The sequence below is a fragment of the Arctopsyche grandis genome, chromosome 4 (genome assembly GCF_051622035.1).
Source record: "Arctopsyche grandis isolate Sample6627 chromosome 4, ASM5162203v2, whole genome shotgun sequence".
NCBI lineage: Eukaryota > Metazoa > Arthropoda > Insecta > Trichoptera > Hydropsychidae > Arctopsyche > Arctopsyche grandis.
In genome coordinates, this window is record NC_135358.1 from 18721148 (window position 1) to 18737255 (window position 16108).

Sequence of the window (16108 nt, forward strand, 5' to 3'; positions counted from 1 at the left end):
CGACTCCATTTTATCTCACCGAAGTAAATCGTATCCGATCTCATTTTCAATTACAACTCTATAATTCCTACCATCTAACTTTAAATAACACAGGTGGTTTATGTGCTTTATTTTCTTTTTTGTGTAACTCAAATATTGTTTCTAACTGCTACGTATAAAATATATATTCAAACTAACTTATTTTCATTTCACGAAATAAAACTTCAAATCTACTACTGCATTATTTTATTTTATTTGATTATATAGATTGATTTGATTTAATTCGACCCATTTTGTTTCATAACAATACATAATTCCTATCAACCCATTTACTTGTAATAATGATATATAATATTTATGCATAAATTAAAAAAAAACACTTGATACATTACGTTCAATATAAAATACGTACCTAAACAGATAAATTATATTTTTAGGACTTTATTTAATAAAAAGTTCTGCAAATTCTAAAATTTTTGCAAAGCTTTAAGATATTAAAAATATTTCAGTTTCATGTATTGTCAAAATAATAAGGATATTATTTTTAAATTAGCTAGTCTTTATTTTATTACATATTAATGATTTAGTTTAATTAACTAGGTTTTTAATTTTTTTTAAAAATTGAAATAGAAAATGATCGAAAAATCGCCTTCCTAGATCATTATTTAATATTTTGAGAATATAATTTTCAACTCAATAAATAATCGACAACTCATTAGGTCATAGAATCTGTTATTAAAGGCTTAACTTCTAGCTAGGTTAACAAACATAAATAAAAGTAGATTATTCGATTTTAACAGTTAAAACCTGATATCCAATCTCGACTTTGAAAGTATTTTCGATATTATACAGATTTTCCAGTTAATATTATACATCTAATATTGAGGTGTATGTATACAGGGACTACTTAATGAAGGATTTCGAAAGAGACTTTCTATGTAACTATTGTTGGTTCGTATAAAAACAAATGAATTTAAATAAAATAAAACAATTCAAATAAATTGGCCATGTTTAAGCAGTTTATACTACAAATACCGAGCGAAGCCGGGTAAAAACACTATTTTTCTATAAAAACTAGTAACCTGGTGCAAACTCGATAAAATATGAAATTTTGAAATCCATGAAGTGAAAAGAGCTAATTATTGAGATTGTTGCCGCTGCGTGCTCTGATATCATCTTTGACGGGAAGTAAATGTGATCTCAAACAACGAACTCTCCAATATGTTGGCATTGAAGAGTATATTACAAAAACAAAATAACAAATATAATAATACTAATAATATATAATAATTTTTTACCCGGCTTCGCTCAGTATTTATAATATAAACAGCTTTAACATGGCGAATCTAATAGTAAATATTCATTTGTTTTTTTATTAAATTTATTTGAATCGAAAAAAATATATATCGAAACGTCATAGACACTAATTTGTTTTCGATTACCAATCAACAATACTTACAAACTTACAAAGTCTCTTTCAAAATTATATATCAGATTGTTGGGTAGGGGTGGATTCAAGATCCAAATGAAAGATCAAAGTCGCTTCACAGCATTTATTCAACGATTCAGGAGGTTAACCACCGCTCACTACCGAATAATCTGATCTACCGTGTGTATCTCTTTATAAAGGACAAGTTGCACAGCGTAGCATCGTAGACGTAGGTCTAACCGCACTCGCCCTGCTCTGTGAGAATCCCAGCGTATTCTTGTTCGGGCACTTACTGAGTCCCGTTAGCCTAATCCGGGGTGTCTATTGTTCACCCACGAATGCAACTAGACTCTCTCATGCTCCCACGTTACAATATTATACGTCAGCACGACGAGATAAGACTTTTTTTTATATTTGTATATTAAGTTTAGTTGTGTGAAAATGTGCAACAATTGATTGATGAACATTGCATTTATGAACTTTACAAAAAATAAATGCTTAAAGAGTGAAATATTTAGGAATGCGAGTTGGATTATTCGAGCGTTGTGCCACTGTGTGGATGGTGTCGTTGGATGCGAAAGGTGAAGTTATATCTAATAAAGTGGCCCGTGATTGGTACATTTGTGCGGGCGGCGCGTAAACGAACCCATTGTCGGCGGGGTCGGTTATTCTGCGCCCGAGGGACGGATGCGCCCCAAAATACCTCATTAGGGATTAATTCTGACGCCGGACGGCGAGCAAATCGCAACACAAAATCCAATCATTCCCGGATGAAAATCCGACACGCCAAAACCCTGCCCTAAACACTCATAACCGGCACAGCCCCTACACTGCGTGCCCGCACTCGATCCCCAATTACCCCACAACGATCGCTATTTTTAATCTAATTTTTTTAACACAACCCCTACCACTTTCTCTCCAAGAAAATATTCCAATTTTAATTCATTTCCGGATATCTATTACTTTCGATTATGCATACTGATGTTAAATAATACAGCCAGTAGTATATGTAGCTCAGTGGTTACGTTAATGCTAACCTGAAAGTGAACTTAAGTAAGACTAAGGTGATGTGGATAAAAGCGTTGTTAGTGATGTGATTCTGGATTGGAGTGTGGTAGAAGTACTAAATAATATTAAATAGTTATGCCTTAATTTAGATTGTCAATTAAATTTTAAAGTGCAGGCAGATTATATAATTAAAAAAAATGCAAAAAGAAATTTTGCATCTTTAAGATAAAAAAAAGTATAAAAAGTAATATAATCTAATATATAATTTCGAAAGAGACTTTGTAAGTGTGTAAATATATAATTTTGCTTCGTAACATCGAAAACAAATCGGTTTCTATGAAGATTCGATTTTTTTTTTCGATTCAAATAAATTCGCCCCCGGCTCCGGGGGGCGCCGGGGGTGAAGGCGTCGGGACCTACATACTATTTGAATATACATAGTTTAAAAATTTATAATCTGTAAATTTATGTACATAAGTGCAAGTTTAAATTATAATTGTTGCTTTTTTCTTCAATAGTAAAGTAATAAACAATTTTTATAAAAAAAAATCTAATTTGGCAGTCTTAAATTGTGACGACTTTTGTCGTTGGGATGGTTTCATAGCAAATTGGTATCATTATTTAGAATATATGTATGTATTATTTTGTCTTTTTATATCCTTTATCTAATGAAAAGCTGTTGAAGATATCGAAATAAAAATTATAATAAGAAAATAAAAACAATAATTGTAAAAGTATGTAAATAAAAATTGAGATGGGATTTCTAATTTTAAAATTTAATTTTCTTTTAAGGAGTGTACCTATTCGATTTCGTGCATATAAAATTTACTTCAACTTAAAGTTTATATATATAAATATGTACTTTTAATTTACATCCATCAAATGAAAAAATCAAACGAATTTTCATTAAATAGATAAATTCGGATATGACCAACCCATGACTATATCTATGTATGTATTTGAGGAATACAAAAATTATCATCATTGAAATCCGATAATGATACACACATACAAATAGACTTTGAGAACGCTTTTTTCACACTTATGTATGTATATTATCATGTATAGCCATCACAATCACATCACAGATGGAAAAATTTTGCAATAATATTTGATATTGTTTTGAATGCATTTAGCCTAGTAATTTCAAATCTATCGACAAATTAATTAAATTTAAAGTTAGATAAACTGCTTTCATAAAACATACGTAAGCATAAGTTAAGAGGCAGTTAGTTAACGTCTCAGAATAAATAGTTTAAAATTAATCCACGAAAAGTAGTTACACCATTTTCTTTATTAGGTGCTGAAAAATAGCGCTTTAAAAATATTATATTTGAAAATAAGTGTTAAGGACTTCACAACCTGTGCAACGATATAAAATAAACGAGCTTTCCACGTTTAATAGTCAAATATATGAAATTTATTTAAACTGCGATAAAAATTCAGGATCTGCCGGTCGCATGTTTGTTTTTAAATGCTGAAACGGCTTCGTTATCCGCGTATTTATTATTTTGGCGTATAATTAAATTTTACGTTCCGCATTCACACTTCCAAATTCGGCTCAGTCATCCATCAAATTTACGTACAAACTTCATGCGCACATTAAGATTTATATTATACATAGGTACGTATGTACATACTTCCATATGTGTGTTTGTGTGTGTGTATCAAAATCACACGAACGCTTGATATGAATCAGCCCTTCCATAATTTATGCCCCACTTAAATATTCTGCAAAGTTTTATCGAATTCATCCAAAACAATGGGGAGGAAAAAAGATTCTTCTCGATGTGTAAGGGCCTTTTGATACAATCAAACTCATAAAACAAGCGCGAAGCGGTTGCAAAACTTTTAAATTGGATTAAAAAAGTAGGAAGTAGGGCGTACCAAAAGTGATGAAGAGATCTTTAATGCTATCACATTTCCAGTGGTATTTTTTTATCGTCATAATGTTTAAATTACCGCGCTTGCCATTTTTACCTCTGGGACACGTGTCAATGTTCCCACTTTATATTATTATAGAGTTATCGCAAAGTTCGACTGAAACTTGGGATACATAGTTAACAATCCCCGAAGTTGAGTGTATTTTTTCCTTTCGACTACAAATGCGAATATTATACGTTGTTAGCTAACCACTTAATTAATACTTACGTAACTTTATGTGGTACAAATTAAATTATTCTCCAGTAAAAACATAATGAGCAATACCAAAATGCGAACATGTAGAATTCGTCTAATTACTTTTTACTTCTGGAATCTTAATTTGGTGATAATTAATCTTACGTAAGCGAATGCTTCGCATCCCGTGGGTTCGTTTTGCCTCCGAGTAAATCCCTCTAGTGAATATTGAATTGCAAATTAAAACATCAAATGAAAGTGGACAAATATTTATATATTAAATTTATTGTAATCAATATTCGGAATACATAACAGATAACGATTAACATGGTACAACAATTATGTGTTATTTGGATTTCATTTTTTTTTTTTTGATTATGTTTGATTGCTTTTTACACTTCGTTTAAAATATATTACAAATATTCCAACTTAGCACTACTGCATTGATATATAGGTACATTTTTAATCAAATATCATTTTTTTAACATTTAATCAATAAATTCGTCGAGTTCGATAAAAACTACATACTTATTTTGTGCAAAAAAAAATAAGAAACAATTAAATTGCCTTTTGGTAACTTTAATTTTTATCCTCGACGCTGATATCATGTATTAAATGAACACCAATAATAATATAAATTTACATACATTACCTTTATACAAATAAATTCGATTTTCTACTCAAGTTTTACTCACTAGTCTTTCAGTACTGTCCAATATTCTTCGATGTTGATTAATATATTTTTTTATCATTCATCTACTCAATATTTATATGTCTACATTGCTGATTCTAATATTAATAAATATATTTTATTTATTTTTACAATGTTTTAAGTTATCATTTCAAACTTTATTATTGTCTGTGTTTTGATTTTTGATCCCAAGCGTATCATTTCATATATGTATGTATGTATACCTTAACATAATTTTCACTCGGCGAACGATCAATCAATGGATTGAAAATTTCAAAAAGTGTATTTATCATTGTCAAATCATTAATCATACATATTAATTCTGTTTGGAATTATTTCGAAAATATTTTATTGTCATTTTATAACCATACGGAATAGAAATAATGAAATTTAATATTTCATAAATATTACACAACGGCAATACAATTCAAATTATTTTATATTTTACTTACACATAGATTTTTATAACAAAACGGAAGACTTTCTTTTAATACATATGTATATGAATATATACAATAACGTAATACATATAGTTACGCCTTATTAAATTTGTATAATATCACAAAATACGATGGTATAAAATTGAAATATTATTGTCTTTAATTTTAGATTTACTATATATTTTGTTTTTATGAAACACAAAGATATATTATTTCACAATGAATTCATAAATTTAAGTGCAACTTAAAAAAATTTAGATCAAGTAATAATTGAACAAAGGCATTAATTAATTAGAAAAAAATATTTATTCAAAACCCAAACTCGTAATTAATGAAAAAGCACAAGAAAATCGGATTGAATGGAGAGCTGAATACTCTTTTTAAATTCATTTAGTTTCGAACAAATAATTACAATACATAATACAAATAATTAACCATTCAATTGGAGACCTACGACGACGAAAAAGCTCAAGATTTATCGTCTAGAAAAACATTCGTCCAGTGCTATATTAAAGTAAATTTAATTTATTACTTCAAAGACATAAAAACAGAGCATTAGTTCGCTTTTGTGCGGAACGGCATGAATATTGATATTCAATAAAGAAGTCTCATAAAAGTTATACGCATTATAATAATTTATTTTGAGTGTTTTCTATAAACATAATTTACTACGAAATATGTCATTAGTTTATTTTAATATTGGTGTATTTTATTACATTTTTTTTACCAATATATAATACACATACATATTTAATGGTATTATAAATATATAAATATCAATATTTTATTAACTTTACCCATGCATATAACATTGCATGTACATATGTATGTATGTATGTATAATTAAACACACGGCGCTTTCGTTTGAAATTTCAAATTAAAACATCAAATGACCCTTATTTTTACCCTTTCATTCTACATAAAAATAAAACGTCTTTAAGACATTGCAAATATCAATAGCGCATTTAAACACAACAGCCACGAAAACGACTTCTCCTTATTTACTTTATTGGAATGATTTATCCATTGCGGTTTGATAGTAGGATTTAGTTTTTCATGTGAATGTATCAAACTGTTTCCCACGTCGAGCCCTTGATCTAACTCACCCGCTAATTTTTGACCGGTGTCATCTGGCGACAAAATGTGATTATTTACCTTTTTGTCGGACTGTTTACCGCCTTTCCCGGTCTTCTTGCGCGACTTTACAGTCGTCGGTGCCTCCGTTGTGGTAGTTGTTGTCGTCGTAGTTGTTGTGGTCGTTGTCGTTGTAGTTTTCGGTGGTAATATGATTTCTATACCACAAAAAATGTATTAAAAAATAGTTGTACTCGTTGGATTGGTTGATCGACGAGAAAGCTACGAGTGCAAACTTACCTTGTAATTTTATCGTGCCCTCTGCCTTGCCCAGAGCGTTAGCCGAAGCGCAAGTGTATTCGCCGAAATCTCTTTTCTCTAAATTCTTTATAGTGATGTTCATCATTAAAGAATATTCGTTGAAATCAGTTTCTCCCATCACGTACTTGGCACTCTGAAGAAGCTCTTCGCCTGGTTATAAAATAAATTAAGCTATTAAATGAAAGTTTTACGTCGCATCATTTCAAATGAACATTTAAAAATACATACACATGCACATACATACATAGATGATATAATATATAAGCCACTTTGTATGTGTGCGAGAATTTTGCAAATATAAATACTTCCTATGATAAGTAAAGCAATATGTGTAAGATCAAATATGCTAGCAAGGAGGTTTTTCCACTCCAGTATAGAGGTAAAGAGAAAATTATTTATGTCCTTTTGTACTAGCCTCTATACTGGAGAACTATGGATGAAATATAAACAGGAGACAATGAAGACACTACAAGAACTGGTACTGTGTTCTTTCGAGCTATCAAGGAGTTGCAATGCTTTGTAGATGATTGTACAAGGGCACGTGCCTAGCTTTGACGCCATTCTCAGGATGAGAGCGGCCTCCCTACGTCGTCGTGTATTTGTATCATCAAATTGTGTGCCTTCTCATTTCCGCTCATCACTTTATGTTCGGTGGATGGAGCTACTTCGCCGACCGCCATAAATTGACGTTCGATTGATTAGTTATTATTATTATCAACATTATTATTATATAATTATGTTATATTTATTTGTGTATTTTATCAATCATTTGTATTATCTACATATACATATGTATTATTTATATAGACGATGGGGATTGCACTATTCTCCCTATCGTCTGGAATAACAAGTTATTATTATTAATAATACAATCTATCAATAACATAATTTACTCAAAAAACATTAAAAAAGTGTTTTAATTGTTAAAGAAAGTGGAATAAAGCTATGTATGTACATATATTGGAAAAGGTATATATGTACATGTGTATTTACTCGGTTACCATAGGTATTTGCCATATTGTGTGAATATAACAAATTATGTTTTTACAATATGAAACTTAAAAAGAAAAACAGAAAATTCTTCCGTTCTAGGTACGAAAAAAAATTGACAATTCTATAGATCAAATAGTCTTTGTTCCAGACAATTTTACGATAACATATTTTTCACTACAAAATGTATAGTGTAAACTAGGGATCCCAAATATTCGTCGACTTCAACTATTCGAATATCGAATAGTAAATCAAGAGGTATTCAAATATTCGAATATATTCGAAAATTAAAAAAAGGTAATTACATAAGCATACATTACATTATATTTATATTACAATTAATAAACATAATTTTAAGAAAATTCAAAAAAACATAAAACTAAAATACACACATAAAATGTAAGATAAAAATTTATAAACTCCTTCTGCTGTTATTAAAGATGCAATATTTTTGCTTAATTCTTTGATTGCGGTCTCAACGGGAGTAAGAACATCAATTAAAATTTTCAAAAAATAAATTTCATTCTTAGAAACAGTATTGAAATTATATTCTTTTAGTGCTATGTATTCACTTTCGTAAACTTGAATAAATCGTCTTATCATAGTTACCATTGAATTCCACCTCTTTTTTACATCCAATAATAATTTCAATTTTTTATTTTCTTTTTTCATTATGATTTCTTCTAAAAATTTATATTTCGCCGGTGACTTCTTAAATATTCGTATTATTTTTCTGATGTTTTCTAAAATTTCGCCGAGATTATTATCGATCGAAAAGTGATTTTCTTCAAACATTTCTGTATTTAATGAATAAAAATCCGTTTCTTCAAATGTAGACATTTCATCTTCCTCATTATCTTCATTTTATTACAATTATCCCCATTACATATTTAATTTTCTTCACAATCGTCGACTTCTTTATCATCACTCTTTTCATATTGATTTTGTGTATTTATTTTATAACAAAATATATAAACGAATACTATTCGAATAGTTGATGAAATATTCGAATAACGAATGGCTCAAAAATCAGACGAATAATTCGAATACTCGAATATTCGAATATTCGATTGGGATCCCTAGTATGAACACAACCAATTACGGACACTTTTCCGAGAGAAAAGCAAGATAAATGCCTCATTTACATTATCGTCAAACAAGAAAGTTTCCTACGGAGATATATGTATCTAATTAGGGGAAGTTTTTCTTTAACTGTGTGATAATGAGAATCGCGTCAAACTCGTCACGGTCTGAAGAACTCTAAGTGATAAGACATGTTTCGGCTAACCGTTTACAAACTTTTGACAATACTCATTAACCACCATCGTACATTTTGAGGTCATCCGTGGCATCACGTCTAAGAGTCCCCAAAACTACATAGTATCAACATAAACAAACACTAGCACATACATACATACACTATACTATTAAAATTAGATTGATATAACATAAATTTCATCATTTATCAAATAATTTACAGAATTTAATTCGATTGAAAATGTATATATGTATGTAGGTATATTCTAGAAGAAGAAAAAAAGAAGTAGATACTTTCAATTTACTAAAAATCCCGTTTGACGACTTTCAGCGAATATCTTTGAAACCTTGCGCCATTGGATCGCAATAAAATTTGGCTCAAATTTGTATTCGCAAATAAGACGATCAATAAAGTTGGATCGTTCATTATTGAAACGTCTGAAAGGCGATTGGTGTCGAGCGATCGATTTTTATACGGATTGTTAAAATTCTCGCAGTTCATTTGTCAAAAAAGTGAACCAAGTTTTTCTTATATAAAAACAAATACTTTTTTTACTTATTCAGAAAATTCATACTAGGCTTAAAAACACACACTATAGTAAAAGTAAATAGACACAATCCCGTGTTATGTTATCGCCGATTTCAATTATTCATTTAAACTAGATTTTTTTTTTTTTTTTTTTTTTTTTTTTTTTTTTTTTTTTATTTATTTCATACCAGGAAGGCATTACAGGTAAACCCCAATGCGCCTTCCTGGCCAAATTACAAACAATACAGCATTTTTTTATTATATAAGTCGCTAAATCACGAGACACTGAATTAAACTCGACAATTAACGAGACATCTATGAATTGTACATATATTTTTATTGTAATATTTACATTAATCATACTCAAATAGTGGTGACATAGTGGGTAGGAAGGATTTTTAGCCAATTTTTAATCGGGAATCGTTTCAACAATGAAATCAGAGAAAATTGGCAAACTCTGATAGGAAACGATCAACCAGGAGTCACAAATCCTGGTCTGACCAGCAGCATTACAGATATACTCAGAAAAATTCTTTTCAATCGAGGTCAGCTCAAGGGATCGAACTCGGCGCCTCTCAGTGTTAAGCAGAAGCTTAACGACCGAGCCACGCTGCTGGCTTGGTCGTAAAGCTTGCTGAAATTAAAAAGAAACATTTAGTTTAAAAAAAACATAAACCAAATTAAGATTAGAACATCCTATCTGGAGAAAGTCTGAAATAAAATATTTATAAGAAAGAGAAAGTGATGGACTTTTCATGTAGAGGCAGCGAAATGTAAGGCGATACACTTTGTCTTCAATATACCCAATATTTAATCGTCATAGTTCGTCATCATTATGAAATGGATTAAAAATATATCGCACACTGCTATATATTACCCGTATTAACTTACGTTACATCTGAATAGAATAATGCCTCTTATGCTAACCACTCAAAGCTCCATGTAATCGAAAAATAAATCATTTATAACACGCCTAAAATAGCATTCATTAATCGTAGATACTACATATGTATTATACTAACGAACTAACCAGGAGATTCTATCAAAGAAACTAGTAATCATACTAATAAAATTGTAAAAAGTCTCGGTGATTACAGAACGAAGTATATGTATATGTCCTCTACATAAATATATACCCTTCAGGAATAAACCCAAATTATCAAAACACTACCTGTTTTAGATCGTCGAATTTAAATGTTTAAAGGTCCGTTTATATAATCCAACACCGCGCGTCAACAGCTCAGCACATTACTGCTCGGAAAAGACTACTTCTATTCAGCACCGCCCATTTTCGGCAAGATCATACTTTTTTTTGACGAGTAGAAGTCAAAATGGGCTTACATATACATAAATACGTCACAAAGCCCGACGATAAAGTGCAATATTGCTTGCGTCGTATCATTGAGTCAAATCGACGTTTCCGAAAATATTCATATGCGCATGGCAGCACTTCCATTTGTGCGGGTGCACTCACCACTATGACTTCATATCATGCGTGAATATTTCCACAGTGGCGAAACAAAACCGGTTCTGCTTGATACGTTTTGGTCACATGCGCAGCTTTTTAGTATGGATAGATCGTATTGGTTACTGCTGTTTTGGATACACCACGTACGGGTCTACGTGACGAGACAGAATGTTAAACGACAGAAAACGCAAATATCGGAAGGCAAAGATCGAAAATCGAAAGATCTTAAGTCGAAAGATCAAAAAAAAATGGTGCATTGTAAACGGTACATACTCACTTAATTTGCGCGAGCAGGATACAACAGGAACAAGAGGAACATGCTTTTCCTCCCGTATTCTGCGCGCGCACATTAATATTTTCTGTCGTTTAACATTCTGTCTCGTAACGGAGACCGACCACGTACATACATATGTACCTACATATTACGGAAGATATGAATGTGTTCATTAATAATGTTTTTACTGCTGTTAACGTACAGTTGCCGGCTTGGGCTGTATTGGTAAAACGAACTTTAAAATGTATTACGAATATTTGAGTAATAATAACCTAGAAAAATAATGTGTTAAAAATATATGATGATTAATGAATCAATAACTATTGAAATTTAAAAATCAAACAGTTGGTCCAAGAGTATTACTAACGGTAGTCTTAGTGCTTAGTGCATTTTTACTCGAAAGAACCCACATGTGTGCCGCAACGCTTTAAATCGTGGGAGGGTTACCGCCACGGCCACGGCAAAGGCACACAGATTAGGGGGTTGGGGCGAGACAAGCAAGCACAACACGAGGGTGACCGTAGGGGTAGTTTTGACCCCGGATGGGTCGTATCTCCATCGAGATTACGCCACGGATATAACCCGTCCCCGGCTTATCCACCGCTGGCTCACTTGGCCACCCCTGGCCCGCCGCGCCTCGACTTATCTCGCGCTAAATCACCGGTGTTTTGCCCGAGCGAGATGTGCGTACAACTACGAGTATGTGTACATATGTACATACATACATGATTATAAATACGAATTGATTATTCTGGGCTAAATTTGAATTTACACGCTTGAGACTAATGAGAATACCTACTAAACACTACAAACACATTTTAAATAACGTGAATTTTACAATTAATTCACAATTAATTTAATTTTAAGATATTTGTATCACGAAGCGTCTCTATCTACGACACAAAAACCTTACAAGATATTTACATACATATGTATGTATTCTCTGTCGATAAATCTCTACGTGAATGGCGATATTCAATATACCTACATACATATGTATGAAACATTTTTATACGTCAAAAACGTTTCTTTTATGTATGTATGACATAGGTCTTTCAATCCTAGAACGGTTATGGATTTTTAATATGGTTATTTATTGTGCTTTCATCTTTAAATTTGAGGATCAAAAGAGTGATTTCAATATTTTGCCTTCTACGAAATTTAGCTGTTTGTAAATACTGTTTCTTTTTATTTGAATATCATGTGGAATTGAAAAGTAGTTTACTGGTCGAGCTCGATTTATGTACATTATAGACACGATTTAAAATACATGCATAATTTAAGTATTTGTAGTAGTTTACTATATGTACAATGTTATACTGCGGGAAACGACTCTGCGTTTAATGGGTCTGCGAGGCTTTGGGTGAGGAACGGGTTAAGAGATACATTGGCGCAGATAGTGCGCTGATCCTATCTTCTAATTAATTGAATCCGGTGCACTGGACTTCATAATTGGATACGTTTGACCCGTTGGCTTTGCCATGATTATTGGGATTAGTACGGTTATGGTGTAGCGTGAAATTTTTATGTGAGAGCCGAAAATCTCCTTGGTAAATGCAGCAGCATTTCAGATTTGAACTTTAATGGTATTAAATATACATACGTACATATGTACAAATATTTTATGAAATACACAATTAAAGGATATCACGACTTCACGCCACAAACAATTATGTTTCGTATATATGTATGTATGTTAAAAGCATATTGAAAAATTGGGTTATGAATATTTTAATTACCCCTTTCTTCTTCACTTCCTGGCGTAGGAGATAACTAATAAATTATGAAAATAAACGAGGAAATTCTTCAAAGTATTATTTAACCCCAATGTTGTGCTAATTACTTTCAGACAACTTAACCAAACACCTGAAATTCTAAGAAAATAAATACCATAAACAAAAAATTTTATTCCTAATTTTTCTTTTATAATATAGAGCTTGTAAGAGAAAAGAAAAGTTACAACACACATTCCACATATATAAATATTTGAAAAATGAATGTCAAAATGTTTATATTTTAAGGGTGCTAATTAATTGAACTTTAATTTTGACTATATTCATTTTCAAAAAGATAATGTATGTGCACTCGTAACAAATATCATCAGCATCATCGACAGCCATTTACCATCCACTGCTTGATGAAGGCCTCTTTAACACGCTTCAATTTTTTTTTTTTTTACTTTAGTATCTGTTTTTCCCTCTCGGCTACCATTCTAGCACTTCTTTCATCCACCTTTCATCCATTCTTCTAGCCACGTGGCCCGCCCATTATCATTTCAATCTCTTCACTCGATACTCTATATATTATACATACACTACTCTTGTCATAATTATCACCCAAGTATTCTATTTCCTGTCTTTCCTCGATATGCCAAGCATACGGTATTCCATATTTCTTTTAGTGAATTGGACTTTATGTAACATCTTGACGTTTAATGTCCAAGTTTCACATCTATGTATATATACATACCTCATCACTGGCAAAACACATTGATCTTTTTCTTAAGGCAAAGTAGGATTTTTCATTTAAAAACGGCACTCATTCGTCATAGCACAAAAAACAATTTATTCAACTTCAGTTAAATGTCCTCAACATTAAATAAATTATTACAACACTCAACAAATATATTGTACGTGAGAAAAACTGTTATTAATATTACACTTTAAAGTTATAAGTCGTCAGTATTTTTTAAGCATTTTTGTATCTTTTCAGTGTACTTATTATATTAGTAAATATTATAATATCTAAAATAAAGTTCAGTTATATATTCCTCATATTTAATTATATTCTTTCTTTATCGCTTATACGTATACGTTTATGTACTTATAATACGTATATGTGTATATTTATGTACGTGTAGATACACATACATACATACATATGTATATATGTATGTATATATATATATATATATATATATATATATATATATATATATATATATATATATATATATATATATATACTTAATATTATGAAACAAAACACCCTTTTTCTAAATTTAGTCTGAATGTCCTTTTATACGTATTCTTGAAATACTCACAAAAAGGATCATATTAGAAACAGGACGAAAAACGTAAAGTACACAACACATGACATTCTACACATTTAATTACATTTCTACAAGCATTGTACAAATAACAAACACAAGCTTTTAATTTAAATACGAGATACATACATATGTATATTATAAGAAGAGAAAAAAAATTATATGTATTACATACGTTCTGAGAACACCTAATTTATACTTAATTACGCGTTCCAATACTTAAGTGTTTATCAAAAATGTGTAGGAAAAATGCTTCCATTATTAATTTGAACTATTCTCTTCGTTATATGTACATATATGTATCTACATATGTATGTAAGAATACGCCTGCCAATTTTGAATAGGACGTAAAATGAGAGACAAATGAATCTTATTGTCATTATTCTAAACTTACCGGGATATCTGAACCATGTATTCATAGCCTTGGGCGAGGCTTCAACGCGACATCTCATAGTAACTTCCGTTTCGATAGGAGCCTTTACCGTCTCGTCGTATACCCTCACCACAGGATGAACTGCAAATAAAATAATTGAATAATAAAAATCCAATCATACGGTATGTGATTCAATGAATAGCTAATGCGATTTCAAACTCACATAGCACTTTAACGCGAAATCGCTTGCTGACCGTAGGTGGCACCCCGTTGCTGGCGATACAATGATAAGGTCCCATGTCAGCTCTTTGTACGTGCTCCAGCTCCAGTGTCTCGCCCATAAAATTTGTTATAGCTGTTGAAAATTAAAACGGAACATGTTTAATATATGTATGTGTATGTAGGTGCTTTTTAATACTACATATGTACATACATATATCAGAGGTTTTGCTCTCGGAGAATATTTCAATACTATCTCGGGAAAATGCTCTAGCTAAGGTCATGAATGGTTTTCGATTCAATAGGGTAATGTTAAATAAAAACATATCGGTGGGCATAAAATTTGGTACGACCTGGACTATATTTATGCGAGGTCGTTTATCTTTCAAACACTTCAGTGCATAAAAACCGGCCGGGTCAGTGGAAAACTCACGGTTTATTTTGCGTATAAGATTGTACAAATCAAAAGTGAACCAGGCCTCGGTGATTCAATTTACGAAAAATATTTATTCGTCCAATGAATACGAAATATGGTTGAATTTTTTTACGCGTTGCTTTACAGCGCAATAAAAATATTATAAGGAAACCTTTTCCTAACAACGTATTTTTCGAGTTACCCAACACTACATAACTTACTCGTATATGTGCGACGTAACCGACATTTATTTCCGGTTTCTGGACCGCTATGCGGTCGGGGACAGATCCCTTACTCTGAAATAATTTTCATGCGACCTAATTATTGCAATAAACTACATTATTAAACTTTGGTTCACAGCGTTCTGAAATTTTTACGCACATGCTTACCAATTATATATCTACATATATATAATTTTTGTTTTTCAAAAATTAAAACGTATTAAAAATAATTCAATATACATTTTCAGAGCGT

The 16108-nt window shown here is 31.2% G+C and overlaps 1 protein-coding gene across 1 annotated transcript in view; it reads right to left on the minus strand.

The window, feature by feature from the left end:
* Positions 1 to 6601: 6601 nt before the first annotated feature.
* The window catches only part of LOC143910782 (lachesin-like), a gene marked incomplete at its 5' end in the record, with an annotated part of 44619 nt that continues 35112 nt past the window's right edge, over positions 6602 to 16108 (minus strand). Inside the window, 5 exons of the mRNA XM_077429379.1 lie at positions 6602 to 6957; positions 7040 to 7210; positions 10764 to 10772; positions 15022 to 15141; positions 15224 to 15355. Coding sequence (XP_077285505.1) covers positions 6602 to 6957; positions 7040 to 7210; positions 10764 to 10772; positions 15022 to 15141; positions 15224 to 15355 — 788 coding nt within the window. The remainder of the gene's footprint in view (positions 6958 to 7039; positions 7211 to 10763; positions 10773 to 15021; positions 15142 to 15223; positions 15356 to 16108) is intronic.